Genomic DNA, 15,248 nt, shown 5'->3' with positions numbered 1-15,248 from the left:
TAAGTTGTAGAATCTCTAAATATTAATAAATTGGCAGGACTGCTTTTTGGTACTTAATAGAAATCAAGAAACTGCTTAGTCATCTCTAAAGATATTTCTGTCTCCTTTTAATGTAAATTCCAAAATAATATGGGCTTAAAGCAGTAGCAAAGATAGTAAAAATTCAGATCTGTTCCCATTATGTACCCTCTTTGAAGTATGTGCACATCCTTCAGAATTTGCAATAATGTGTATTCCCTACATGACACTTTACATTGGGTAGGGTTTTTCTAAGGTCATTTGTGACACCATTTTATTTGAAATAAGTACATTATGAGTTTGTGTCTTTGCCAATGCTCTTTTGCCAGGAGAAAAACTGGTGCCATCTTTATGTGAATTTTTGTTTGGGGTGTCTTGCAAGTGGTGTGACTTAATAGGTGCTCTAGAGTATATAGAACATGTATTTTATATGTCTGTAAGTGTTCATGCTTTTTTTTTTTACTTGGCTTTTTATGAACGCACATGAGTGCAAGCAAGTGCAAACTCGAAGTGCAGTGTCAGTTATATAACATTTATACTTTCTGTTTCTAAAAAGTTAGGCTACATCAAGAAGCATGTCTTCTGTTTTCAATTACTTTCAGCATTGGAAAAGCAAAGGAGAAAACATTTAACTACAGACCAACCTGTCTTTTATAGTTAGGGAATCTTTTAATAATATCTGAAGTGACACTTGCCAGTATTTACAAGGTTTTTGTAAACGTTTTATTTGGTCCAGGTAACCACTGAAAAAAACTGGATGTTTTACTAATATTTATTTATGAATTTCAGATCTGGCTTTCATTTTCTTTGTTCACCTTAAGGGTGCAAGCTATTTTCAGGATTTTTATCTGTGGTGTGGATTGTAAAAAATCCTCCAAGTAAGTTTGCAAGCATTATGAACTGGGATTTTAGTTTGATCCTTCTCTGTACATCTTTTCCAGACTCTAGGTATTTTTTCAGACCTCTTTCCCATTGTTGCTCCCCTCAACATGTTTTTCTACATATTTAATAGGGTACTCCTGCAGAGGTTGTTGCTCTAGTTGTTTTCTACTCCTGTAGAACCATCAGATCTGGTAAGTTGTGAAGCATCCCCCATCAGGAGGCCTCAGTACATACATGTCAGTCATAAGTCCAGTTATTTCTGCCTTCATCATTTTGAAGCATGCATAAGATTTGAAGGCTGAGTTCAATTTTTTTTTTTTCCAGCTAGCCTATAGCTAAAGATGAGGCGACAGTTATGAAAAACAATTTGCTTAGTAAAAGTAGACTGCTTTCCTATTCACAGAATATTTGCAAACAGATTGGAAGTTATCCTCCCGTTTCTCCCCTTCCACCTTTGTATTTCTGGTTTTGGCCAACACTTTGTTCACATACAAACCTACTCTGCAGATTGACTGTGAAAAATGTGTTTCATTTGCTTTCGTTGCCCAAAACTTAGATTGTGACCAGATGTGTGTGCTCTCTGTCACATTCTGAGCTGAATGGACCTACCATGACATCAAAGGAGGCTGAGGGAGATGCCATAGGGCTTTTGGATCCTTAGGGAAGAGGACATAGGGAAGGGCAGCAGATAATAAGTGGTACAGAGATATTTCATTTATTTTTTGAAGGAAAATGGAATATTTTGTTTTCTGGACCACACAGACATTGTCTGAGGCATTGTTGCTAAAAAAATGAACAACTGTAAAATTTATTGGCCTGATGCAGTGGTCAAGTGTGACTTCCCTTTGTCACATTAATACTAGGTAAGTAGGCATGTCTCTGTGCTCTCAGCATTAAGTGCACAGGACTGACAGATGTGTCAGGCCTCGTCTGTCTTGTTTAACTGACTCTGAGCCAGGCTCTATTGAAAGTTTTGGTGATGCTCTGCCTGTGCAGGGCAAAGCTGTGCACTGTCACATACAACATTACTGATGGATCAATGCATTGCTGTCATGGTGTTTTCTGGCAATAAGTGTTTGTGCCTGAATGTCTAGATACCAGTCAGATTGCTGTCAGGACTATTTAACAGCTTCTCTATGAGAGTCTCATGAGGGGAGCTGGCAGTATCATAATCTTGCTGCGTTGGTTTTTTTGCTGGCTCATGCACACCATGCAAGTGTGTCATCTTGCCTATCTTTTTCTTGCTGTTGTTGTAACAAAGCCTCACCACTGGTGGGTCTTCTGGTTTGGCCATGTTGTGTTAGTGTTTCCTTGCTTTCAGATAAACTCAGCCTAAAGTGAGGTCTATGGTGTAAACTTCAAATATCACAAATACCTTGAGGGGCATCTATTTTGAAGTATCTTGTTGGAGTTGTCTTGTCAAAAAGCTTTGCATTTTTGTTGCCCTGCTTTACCTCTTTGAAGCTGGCACTGACCTCATGCTTCAGTTTTCAACTGAAATGATGCAGAATTGCTGACCATTAGAGGTAAATTGATATAACTACTTGGCAGGAAACAATCTGGATTTCATTTGTAAGGATGACTTTAAAAGTGTGAGCTGGAAAATCCTAGTAGAAAAAAATGTCTGCCACTGGTTCCATTACTGGTAGAATTCCACAGATTTCTTTGATGCTCTGCTGTTCAGTACCTAGACGTTCAGCTGCAATGTATCTATCATGGTGACATGCATTATATCTGTGCAAAGTAAGTGTACAGGTACGGGGAGGGAAGATGAATTAATTAAAAGTTCAAGAGCAACTGGCAAGACCTTGAAAATTTATCATTCATTTCTTCTGAGGAACTATTTGGATTCAAAATACTTAGTGTCTCTTACAGCACAACTAGTAAGATCAGCAAGCCAAAGAACTTTAGGGGCCTTTTTTTGTAGTATTTTTTCTTTAAAAATGAAGGGATAATGACTAAAACTTGATATTGTTGCTTTTTGCTGTCTCAATAGAGCAAGCAACAGAGACCTCTCAATGCTTATTAGAGATTATGATGGTCAGCACTAGACAGAGCTGGATCATAGGGCTGCATGTTTTAACAGGAAAAGAGGAAGGATTGAAAATACAAAAACAAAACCACAGTAAGCTGGCTACATTGTATCTTCTTATTATTTTCTATTACTTTTTATGACTGCCTATGTAGCTCAATATATCATTGTTTTGTATTTTGAAATGCATTCCTGAAAACATGTGGAGTTTGAAGTCTGGCTGAGTGAACGTTGCTGTTGGAACCTTACCTTAGACTTGCTCAAACATTATTTTTAATGGTGTTACCTTAGCTTTTTAATTTGTGGCCTGAGAGATGCAGAGAAAGAGTGTGAATAGAGTGCTAAAACATTCATAAAACCTACTTGGAAACAAAAAACTTCAGACAATGTATTGTTGAGATATTGTACGAAGGTCAGCAAGGGTGGTGCAAAGGTAGGACAAGAGGGAGCATCACATAAGAGGGATGGGAGCAGAGCAGCAGAATCAGGGAGGCAGATGCTTCCCATCCTTACTGTTTATTGACCCTGACAAACTCCTTGCCTGGACAGGGAAACCCTTCTCTCCAGTGGAGAGGCAATTGCAGAGAGATGCACTGCTACTGCTGGCTTCCTTGCCAGTTCTTGTCTCCTTCTCTGGAGACCTTCAAAACCTATCTGGATGCCTTCCTGTGTAACCTTATCTAGGTGTTCCTGCTCTGGCAGGGGGATTGGACTAGGTGATCTTTCGAGGTCCCTTCCAATCCCTAACATTCTGTGATTCTCTGAAAATAAATGTTACTGCACTTGGACAGAGCAACATCTTCCCTGGCTGATGCCTGTCCTGCACCTAACCCAGACCCTCTGTAATGCCGGAGCTGTGACTGCTTCTCTCAGTGTGAGTGTCTGGTTGTCATGATGGACACCAGACTGCCCTGTCTTGTGTCACTCCTGCCTGCATCATTGGGTGACTAACTTCACTAGGCAAGAGCCCTCAGCAACCTTTTTGCTCTCATGTGGTGGTACCTCATCACATGGGCTGGTTGTGGCTTTGCACATCAAGAAAGAACTAACAGCATCATGGTGACTAGCACCCCATGCATGGTCATCAGCTCCTGCAGACATTTCTGTCCCCAGCTGCATTGCCACTGCACCTAGTCCCAGTTTGGGGTCAGGCTCTGCCACTCTCCCAGACAGTTGCTGTCCTGAATGGGAGTTGTGTCACTACTTGTCTGTCCTGGTGAACAGCAGGGGCAGTGTCACAATTTTCAACAGTCAGGGCACAGATTTGCAACAAAGAATGCAGGAGGACTAAATGCATGATGTGGGCATTCTTGTGATTTGATTAACATGATGAAGATGAAGATCTTTGCTGGTAGAAGCAGGTAAAAGACAAGGATACCTAGTGAATGATATCCCATGAACTAATTAATGATATGCCAGTGTTGGAATGCAGAGAAAAAGTGAATGCAAGTCAGAGCTCATTTTGGGACTAAGCACTTTTACAAATTGTTTTGTGGACTCCAAAATCCCTTTGATTTCAGTGTGCTTTGTTCTTTGAGATAGGGGCCTGTCCTGGTTTTGGCTGAAATAGAATTGTTTCTCTTCCTAGTAAGTGGTAGAGTGCTATGGTTTGGATTTAGTATGAGAATAATGTTGATAACACACCGTTTTGGTTGTTGCTAAGCATCCAGGGACTTTTCAGCTGCTCATAGTGCTCATAGTGGTCTGCCAATGAGAATGTGGGGAGTTCACACAATACTGGGAGGAGACACAGACAGGAAAGCTGACCCAAACTTGCCAAAAGGATATTCCATACCATGTGGCATCATGCTCAGTATGTAAACTGGGGCAAGAAGAAGGAAGGAGGGATGTTTGGAGTGATGGCATTTGTCTTCCCAAGTAATGGTTACGCATGATGGAGCCCTGCTGTCCTGGAGATGGCTGAACACCTGCCTGGCCATGGGAAGTAGCGAACAAATTCCTTGTTTCACTTTGCTTCTGTGCACAGCTTTTGCTTTACTTATTAAACTGCATTTATTTCAGCCCATGAGTTTTCTCACTTTTACTCTCTCCCGTCCCACCATGGCGGAGTGAGGGACTGTTCGGTGTTTTGTTGCCGGCTGGGGTTAAACCATGGCAGGGCCTCATTGTCATTACCTGTGATATCTTCACTTATGATTAAACAGTAGTAAAGGGCAATGCAATTTTCAGCTGCCCTTTGCATCTTCAGCAAAAGTGAAGTATTTCTTCAGTGATAATGATACAAGTAAAAATAATTTGTTTCCCACAAGTAGACATTGCAAGACTAAAATAAATTCTGCCTTTACATGTGTGTGTATAAAGGTATGAGAAGACAAAGTAGACTATATTGGCATAATCTGAGATCACACCAGTTTCTGACATGCAGGGTAAGCTCACTGATCTTTTGTAGTGTATATTAGATGAATTTGACCTGCAAGGGTGGGATCCAGTCCTGATCGAAGTCTCTGGGAAGTCTGCCAGGGATTCCAACAGGACTAGGGTTTCAACTCTAGTCTATATACGAGTAATATTTCAGTATCTTCTGATCTTTGGGGACAGCATATTTGAAATACTTCAGAGGACACTCGAAGGGGAGAGTCAAGGGTCAATCTTTCTAACATGAGAACCAGTGGCTGTGCCAGCAGCTTCCAGCTACGTCTTTCTTCTTCCTTTGTCTGCTAATGGGAAATGATAGACAAATGTCATCCAGATCAGGGGTGTGACCAATATCTGCAAATCCAAACGTCAAGAGAAAGCTCTGCCTGGTCCTTTTGTTGATGTGCAGTAGGAGAAAGACGAGGAAGGAAGTGGGAAGAGTGGAAATGGTGTACCTGTGCTCAGCCTGCCCAAGGAAATAAAGACAAATGGGTACTTTCCATTGCAACTGGCTGGCTCTGAGATAGTAGGTCCCACCACTGCCTGATTAGAAGTGTATTGCAATGTTAGCATCAACACGCTACATGTTTGCCAGCACCTCTGGAATGGTGCGGCCCTCTAATGCTCCTTCCCCAGTGCTGAATTAGATCGTAGATGTGAAAGATGGACCTGAACAGCTATTTAAAGGTGTGGATCTTTTAGTTGCAGACCCAATGAGTGAGCTCCGTGGTAGGGACATCCTGTGAAGACCTCCCTGTCAACACTTTAATGTTGTTCAGCCTACAGCAGCAGGAGCTGACACAGGGCTTGGCACCTGCAAGGACCACTCACTGCAGTAACCTATGCTGTAGCCCACGTGAATGAAACCTCTTCAGCACTTATTTGAATCAAGAGACTGGATCATGGTGCACTTCTGTGGGCCATCAGTAGTCTACAGAGCACCAGCTGGGAAGCCCTATTCTACATAATCACAACATAGTTTTACCCAGGATGCCACAGAGGTGTTAATTAATATGTTAATTGGGTTTAAAAATGCCCCACCAGTGTACATAAGCTATTTTTACTCCTGTGGAAGAAATGGAAAATGTACCTTATGCCACAAGCAGACATTTTAACAGATAGGGTTTTTTTACTTGCATGTTGAAATTCTAGTTAATTCTCTGCCTCCTTATAGTCAGTGATTTGGACATACACATGTACATGGAAGTGAAATGTTCTGACAACAGAAATTAGGACTTTGAGAAACCTCTTCTGATGTTAAGTAGGAACTGCACTTGGTTGGTTTGCCATTGATTAATTTTCCTTGCAAGTTCTAAGAAGCACGGTCAGATGAAACAAGGCACAGGCTAAATTGGAATAAAACTGTGTGTTGACATGACCCAATATGTTTATTTTGCATTGAGTCCCAAATGAGCTATTCCGTTCAGGAAGGAAAAAAGCTGCTTGATAGGAGTATGTGTGTGTGTACATATACGTACAAGAGTTCATTATCTGCAGTGAACAGGAATGCTTGGCCAGGTTTACAGTAGCAATTACAGATGTGGTTTTACATGAAAGGAACATTAAAAATAATATACGTAGGAAAGAAGAGCTTCTTTAAATGTAAGCTTTACTGTTGTTAATTTATGATTGCCAGTGATATCCAACATCTCAGATTAAAGAAAGAGCATTCATAAGGTGTGACAAAGGACAAATATATCCGTTGAATTCGACCTTTTGACTTAAATGAACTTGCACCTGTTTCTGAAAGATCTGAATGGCACCAAATGCTTCCAATGAAGGATTAAGGGAGAGCAGGAAAAACTATTTCCAAACATTTTCTGACAGGATTTCATGGAAAACAGATTTATTTGTTTTGACTGAAGACAGATTTAGACCTCTAATTTTCCCAGATATTGCAGTAGAATGCTTCTCATACCTGTATTTCATGGATGCCAGATTAAACAAGCCACAGTTAGACAATGAGTGCTGCTTGCTGAGTTCCTGTCATCTCCAAAAGGGGAAATGAAGAGGTTCTATTTTCACTTCTGAGGTAGAGGAGGTAGAAAAAATAGGCAATGGTAGTCCTAGGGATAGAGTGGTGTCATAGTATGTAGCCAGCTAAAGCAAAATATTCTTCATGCTTCTCACTAATCAGTCTTTTACTGACATTTGAAAGGACCGCACCTCCAAATCAGGGCTTTGTGACAACTGAAGTGGAGACATATAGGAATATAGGACATTGGGATTAATGTGGTACAACTCACAAAGCTGCTTGCAGTCTCAGTTTATGTCAAGCTTTAATGAGACATTTGATCCTTTTTGTGGGAGTATTGAAAATACAAGAAAAAAAAAATGAGAGTGACAGTATAACTAGGTCTTGTGTTACTACCTGATCCTGTGATGAGGACAGATCAAAAGTCAGAGGTCCAGCTGCACGCATGTAGAAAACGTGTAGTAGGACATGGAAACCTTCCCTTTACTGCTCCTCTGTAGGAAAGGTTCAGAAAGAATTTTCCTTTACCACCTTTGTTCAGATCTTCTCTGCAGCAGCCGTTTCTATTTGTAGGATATGTTGTTGTTTTTTTGGTTTTTTGTTTTTTTTTTGTTTTTAATATTAATGTTACAGTTGCAACCTAGGCCTGGTTGTGCTTTAGCCTTCTGCAAATTCCCATTGAGAACAATTTATAATTGGTGAAGTTAACATAAAGACTAAGAGGCACAAAATTGACTAAGGCTCACAAAGTAAATTGGATAGAATGAAGCAGGAGCATGCCCAGTAGCTGGGTTCACCCTGAATGCTAGACAATGGGCTGTGATTTCTCATTGACCACCTTGTTTTGCACTGATTTTGTTACTTGAATTCTCTTAGAAATCATAAAATCATAGAATGTTCTGAGTTGGAAGTGACCCACAAGGATCACCAAGTCCAACTCCTGTCCCTGCATATGACAGCCCCACAGTTCACATCACATGTGTGAGGGCATTGTCCGGTCTCTTCTTGAATGCTCTCGGGCTTGGGGTCATGACTGCCTCCCTGGGGAGCCTGTTCCAGTGCTGCACCACCTTCTGGGTGAAGAACCTTTTCCTAATGTCCAACCTAGTTCTCTCCTGGCACAATTTCCTGCCATTTCCTCAGGTTCTATCACTGGTAATCAGAAGAGATCAGTGCATGCCTGTCCTCCTCACCTTGTGAGGAAGCTGTAGCCACCATGAGGTCTCCCCTCAGTCTCCTCCAGGCTGAACAAACCAAGTGACTTTAGTGGCTTCTCATATGGCTTTACCTCCAAACACTTCACCAGTTTTGTGGCCCTCTTCTGGACGCTCTCCAGTAGCTTTATATCCTTTTCATCCTGTGGCACCCAGAACTGCACACAGTGCTCCAGGTGAGGCCGCACCAGTGCAGAGCAGAGCAGGACAATCAGCCCCCTCACCGGTTTGGCAATGCTGTGCAAAATCCAACACTTATATTGTTAAACTTCATGTGGTTGGTGATTGCCCAGTTCTCCAATTTGTTCAGATCCCTCTGCAGGGCTTCTCTGACCTCAAGAGTGTCAACGGCTCCTCCCAGTTTAGTGTCATCTGCGAAATTGCTTACCTCATATCCAACATTGAGGTCTTGCTGTCAGTTTTCCTCCTGATAGCACAGATTTTAAACCTGACTGGTATGTGGTCACTGTGGCCAAGGCAGCCACCAATCATCCATGAGACCCTTTCTGTTAGGGAGTAGCAAGCCTAGGAAGGCACCTTTCCTGGTAAGTTCTCTTAGTACCTGTACAAAGAACTTATTGTCCAGATGGTTTAGGAATCTTCTGGACCTGTTTATACCAGCTGTATGATACTCCTGGTTGACATCTTGCAAATTGAAGTCCCCCATAAGGACAGGGGCAGATGACGAGAATGGCTGAGCACCAGATGAGCTAGTTCCCGCGGCTGAGCGCTAGACTGGGCGGACAATAGGCTTCCTGGAGCCAGAGCAGGAGGTTATTTTGCTCTCCATACTGGAATTATAAAGATACAGGGTTGTGTGTCTATTTCTACCTAGCCAATTTATTATTTGCTTTCAAAGAGCATATTCTTGTTAATGGGTATTAAAATATTTTGTCATATATTTACAATTACTGTACATTCTTCTGATATTCCACCTTGATGAAAGATGAAAGAAGACAAAATTTTAAACTTGCTCATGGGATAAGACATAAAGGGGAGTGGTATTTGCATGTGTGGGTGTTGTACCAGGAGGGATTAAATGTGGCTGTCCTTGAAGGAAGCACTTTTTAGCAAGACAATGAAAAACTTATAAAATTTTAGCCATAAACCATAGTCAAATGAAGATCAAAGTCATTATGTGATGTGCAGAGATTAAAAGGAGAGGGGGAGACTGGTGTTACTTTTGAAATGAAGAGTGTTTTTGCAGGGAGGTGGTATTTGCAAGGCACATAATTTGCCATGATTCTGATTCAAGTAACGTCGCAATGATAGTTAATGTTGTAGGAAAGTTACTTTGCTTATCCATCTTAGTCTTTCTCAGCATGTCATCAGCAAGACCACCAGGGTTCATCAGACATCCCATGATCTAGAGGTTGAATTTCAGCATTGAAAGTGATAGGAACCCTGAGAAGACCCTTGTATAAGTGTCTGTGGGAAATCTGAGGTCCTGAGCAAGAATTATCTTCAGTAGTTTCTGAGAGGTATTAAAAAAACCCCAACCAACCAGCCAAAAAAACACCCAAAACCAACCAGCCAAAAAAACCCCACACAACAAAAACACAAACAAAACAAACAGAACCCTCAAACAAACAAAACCCTAAACAAAACCAAAAAGGTCAAAGATCTTTGTAGCAGTATTTCATAGGTACGTCTTCTGAGCCTGATGGTGCAAAACTCACAAGACTTCACTTCAGATTCTTTTAGTATTATTTCTGAGGGTTTTGCTTTCAGGTGGGAACAGGAAAATGATAACTTTTATTGTGTACCCTTTCACAGTGTAAGAGTAGTCTGTATTCCAGTAATTTGCATATGTGTGTGGATGTCAGGGGAATACAACTAGCCAAATAGTTTCAGACATCTCCTTCTATTTGCTAGAAATAAATATATTTCTGCTTTAAAATGTATTGATGACTTCTGGTTGAAGTAGGTGAAAAATACACCTGGAAATAATTCTGAGGTAAAAATAAAGATACCAAAACATTTTCCAGCATACTTTGAAAACCAAAAAAAAAAAAAAAAATTTTCTTCTTTTGAGATTAAATGAAACATTATTTTTGATTTGAAACAGTTTTCCAGTTTTCTTCTTTGCAGACAAATGAAACTTTTTTAGTCTGACACTAAGTTATTAGAAATCTGTAACAGGAAATTAAGGTTGTAGTCAAAGAGTAAAAAAAATAATTGCTTTGCACACCTGGGAAGGTCACACAGAGAGATGTTTTTGCATTTGGCTCTGAAGGCAGGCCCTGGCGTGGAGCTGGGTAGAGTGATAGTTCTGGCCCAGGATGTTTTCTCTCATTAATGATTTTAATTTTAAAAAAAGAAGCATAGAAATGTACATGCTCCCAAAAATGGTTTGTAGAAAGTACTTGTAATAATTGGTACCTTCATCTATAAACAAAGCAATTTTTTAATCTACTGAGAGGCAAGGTCACTCCAAGAAACTCTGATTTTATATTTTCTTTTTGTGGAAATAGGAAACATTTTTAGAGAGATCAATGATGTTATTGTCTAGTAGTTTTTAGAGGCCAGAAGATAACAAAACAAGAAGACAGTGAACAGCACTGAATAATTGACTTCTTCAAATGGAACTTCAAGCTGATGGCTCATTTTCTTGAAGTGATATGGCATTGCTAACTAAGGTCATACTGTTGACCTGACCTCCATTTCCCAAGTGTCCATCTTATTTTTGAAAAAAGGATTTGTCTTGCAAGTCATCTGAATGCCATGAAGTGGCTGGACCTCAGTACTTTGAGAGGAGACACTGTACTCTAATAAACCCTAGACAACCTCCCAAGACGTCCATCCATCTGAACTTCATTGAACAACAGGAAAGTAGCCTTGTAGATGGAGAAAGTTTGTTGCATTAGGAAGCTTCTCCCAATTACTGTGCAATCTCTCCTAGGCTCCTGGGAAGGAAAGAGGGGAGGAAGAACAAATAGTTCTGGGTTGTTGTTACTATTATCCTCCTCAGCTTTCCTCATGAGGAAGGGAGCTTGAGCTTTTGGAGATGAGAGAGAGTGTTGAGAACCATGTAGGAAGAGAAGGAGTGGAGGTATTAGCTGGGACATTTGGAGAAGGGATGGGGGGAATGTGGGTGCACAGACCCTGGGGCTGCAGAGAGGGAAGGAGAGTACCTTAGTCAGGAGAGGTGATGAAAGGGATGTACCTGGCTGGGTAAGAGGTAATGAAGGTGCAAATAAATCAGACATCAAAGCATGTCTGCTTTGGGGAAGTACAGTGGGGAAAAAAACTTTGTGATTCTCAGTTCTATCACTAGAGGTGTCAGTCAGCTCTTTATTTTTTATATCCCTGATGGTGACTATACTCCACAGACTAAATGCTGCTGCCTGGTGCAGTCTTAGTTCCTGCAGACACCACCATCTGCCCTCTCTGCACAGAAACCCAGCACGCTGCTTCAAACTTGCTATCCATAGTGTACCTATTATTCCTTTCCTGCTCCTTGTCTCTCAGCCGGGGCGGGGGGAACCACATCAGTCCAGCAACTCACAGGCCCTCTAGCAAAGCAACTGGGGCAGGATCTAGCTGTACATGTAGACTGAGATGAAAACAGTTCTTGGGAGAAAATGCCAAATTTGCTGTTCTGTGTTCTTCGAGGGGTACATGGTTGTAAGAGTAAACAAACACTAGATATGATAAAATGTCTTGTTACAACTTGCTTTTTATATATAACATCTAATTGTGGAAAAAAAAAAAGCAGCAATTGTAATGTCACTATCAGATTTGCAAAAATAACATTCCCTTTGAACCTCCACAAAAAAACCCCAGCCAGCCAAACATGAAGAAAGTCGAAACAACAAAATTTTAATTCCCCCAATCTGGGAACAAATCAGAAAGAAAAACACCCCCAGGAAAATTAAACTAATAAACTAAACTTCACGAAACCCCTGTCCTCAGCAGTGTTTTAATCAAAAAAAAGGGGACAGAAAAAGCCACAGCTTCTCTTAAGTCATGGGAAGCTTTGCTATTGCCAGTGATTTTATGGGGAGGGTGCTTGGATGCTGCACTGATGGGCAGGAATATAAAGCCACAAGACAGATCTACATCTGCAAACAGAGCACTTGAAAAATTTACAAATGCACCTTGGCTTTGTTTCCCTTTAAACTGCAAAGCAATTCATGAGCCATTTTTGAATTTTAGTCTGCCTCTGCATGCTGGCTTTCTCTGCAGTGTAAATGGCAGGTCTTGTACTAATGGGCTGGAAAATGTTTTTTGGGGGGGTGTGGGGGGTGGGAATCCTCTGAGTGCAGCGCCTATGCTAGGATTGCAGAGGAAGCTGAGGCCTCCAGCCCTGCACAGGAAGCAATCTTAGAGCAGGCCTTAAATGCCAGATTCCAGGCAGAGTTTAACTAACCACTGACAGCTCTGTAAACAAAGCAGGGACAAAAAGAGAACAGCTTTCCCTTTTCTGGTAGTCATTTTTGGTTTGGGGGCTGCAGGGGAATTCTGTAATACTCGGCTTGATGGGACATAAACCAAGGCTGGAAAGGCTTTGTATATGAAGAACTGTAAAGGGGAAAATATTTCATGGACTAAATCATAAAGAAGAAGGTAGGGCATGGGGAAAACGCGTGGATTAAACTACAGAAAAAAAAATATTGCTACTTCTGTTTCTTTGAGCAGGGTTTATACATAGCTTGGCTCCTCCTGGGTGGTATTTAAAAGCTCCGGCTTATTTTCCTTCTCCTATTTTCTGTTTTACTTTTCTCTTCTTTTCTCTTTTTCTTTTCTTTAGTTTTCTCTTTTTTTTTCTTTCTTTTTCTCTTATTTTCTCCTCTTTTTTCTTCTCTTTCCTTGTTTGAAGGGGGAGGTGGGGATGAACAGACGGAGATTGATTTTTGCAAAGCTTTTAATTATCTGTGCAACTAAAGACAATAAGAAATCTCTTGTGCCGCATTTTTACTGCTTCCAGTAAAAATTGGAAGCTTTAAGTTCAAATCCTGCTAAATTGTTGCTTTTATTTGTAGAAAAGACCTGTAACATTTCAAATAGCTAGTCTGTGGCTAGCAGATGCCTACAGTCCTTACTTAAAGCATGTTGATTTAATTTTAACTAGGAAACTAAATGCAGGCATGGGATATGTTTATCCTGCAAGGCATTTCATTAATCTTGTTTATCTCAACAATACTGAGGAAGTTAATTTTTTTGGTGGAAAAAGAAAATAGTTACAGTGAAGTTAAGAAAGCAAAACAAAACTGAATGGACTAAGTTGGTTAAATGCATCCATTGTGTTTTCTCTCTCTTCTAAGTGTTCATCTCCTTTTTTAGATTTGGGTCTTTCCAGAGCTCTGAACACTTGAACACTCACCATGGATGACTTTGAACGCCGCAGAGAGCTCAGGAGGCAAAAGCGTGAGGAAATGCGACTTGAAGCAGAGAGGTGAGGTGTTACATATGGAAAATGGTGCCGATGGCTTGCCTTTGATTAGCAACGGCTTTGAGGATTTCTTTCTTAAATTCCAAAGTATGTTATAGCTTACCAAAGAGTCCTTGCTAATCATATGTGCTGTAAAATATACTTAGTTAATAGGAATTAGATTTGGTTAATGTAGGAGAGGCCGGAAGTTAGGAGTGTCTAGTGCCCTATTCCTTCTAGGCTGTTGTAAATGTCCTGGTTTCTAGTTATTTTGTTATATGGATGAATAGAAACAGTGAAGGTAGACTATGGCCATATGAAATTATTGATAGGAAGACGCACGTTCAGATGCCATATGACTGAGTGTTGTACAGAAGAAATTGTGTTGTCTTTTCACAGAGTTAAAATTTTAAGATAACAATTGAAAGCTGAGATACCCTTGGTACACGTAGTATAGCATATCTGTGAATTGTCTGCCATTACTGTACCATTGCTGTTGAATTTGTAGTGCCTGTCATTTTTTATTCACTTGCAACCTCTTTATGTGGGCAGCAAGGGTAGCATTTACTATCATTTATTACAGATTACAGGTTTACTTTGGTGCAAATGAGAACAGAACTTGACCTGGATATGATGATGTCAATTTATGAAAGAAGCAGCACGGAAATACTGGGAACAACATATAATTAACTAACCTCATTTTACACCTGTACAATTCCATTTGCTTTAATGGAATTTCTCATGATTTACACTGGAAGGAGGGAGAAAGTCAGGCTTGCTTTATTTTCCTAACACCTTCTTTGATAGAAAGATTTGATTCAGTTCATTAACACTGCAATGATTAAAAAAAGTAGAACTTAGTTTTAAGCACATTTTGTTCTCATTTTTGTATTTAATTTTGAATATGGACTTCATTTTTGTTTCTGGTCTTTCCCATGCACTGACAAAACCATGATGTTTCAGGTTCTGAATGCTGTAGGAGGAAATACATTTTCAGAGTAGTTTTAAATGGAAGTCAGCAGAATGCAATACCAAATGTATTTTGAATGCCTGGTTGCAGCTTTTTAATAAGGCCTCGCTTATGTAGCAGGGCTCTCTGGTGGACTTTGATAATATCTGGTGGGGAATCCCAGGTAGATGAGATGTAATGGCTGCTTTTCTTTCTGAAAAAAGTGTTGCCATGTGGAACTGGGTATGTGAGCTCTCATCAGGCTATAAGCTGAACCTGTGAGCTCTGGAAAGAAGCGACATTGCCTGCAGATAAATAAGGTTACCTGAAGTATGGTGGCCAAAGAGAAATGAGGTGGCAGAACTCCCTTTGCAAATCACAAACGTCACCCGGTTGGTGACCTTTTCAAAAGGCAGAGGAGCAAATGT

General features: G+C 40.5%; 1 protein-coding gene across 8 annotated transcripts in view; it reads left to right on the top strand.

Annotated features, from left to right (window-relative positions):
* The window catches only part of CALD1 (caldesmon 1), a 209,818-nt gene that overhangs the window by 93,865 nt on the left and 100,705 nt on the right, over nucleotides 1–15,248 (top strand). For 3 of the 8 annotated variants that reach the window (XM_082043418.1, XM_082043416.1, XM_082043412.1), the window contains exons 1-2: nucleotides 12,901–13,066; nucleotides 13,784–13,895. In XM_082043418.1, the coding sequence (XP_081899544.1) occupies nucleotides 13,825–13,895 (71 nt within the window). In that variant the 5' untranslated portion in view covers nucleotides 12,901–13,066; nucleotides 13,784–13,824. Of the gene's footprint in view, nucleotides 1–12,895; nucleotides 13,067–13,783; nucleotides 13,896–15,248 lie in introns of those variants that run through there. The other 5 variants (XM_082043413.1, XM_082043415.1, XM_082043414.1 and 2 more) reach the window with 3 other exon arrangements.

Source organism: Streptopelia decaocto (assembly GCF_964273445.1).
Source record: "Streptopelia decaocto genome assembly, chromosome: 1".
Classification (NCBI taxonomy): domain Eukaryota; kingdom Metazoa; phylum Chordata; class Aves; order Columbiformes; family Columbidae; genus Streptopelia; species Streptopelia decaocto.
Note: the sequence above shows the minus strand (reverse complement) of the source record. Positions and strands in the feature narration are given on the sequence as shown.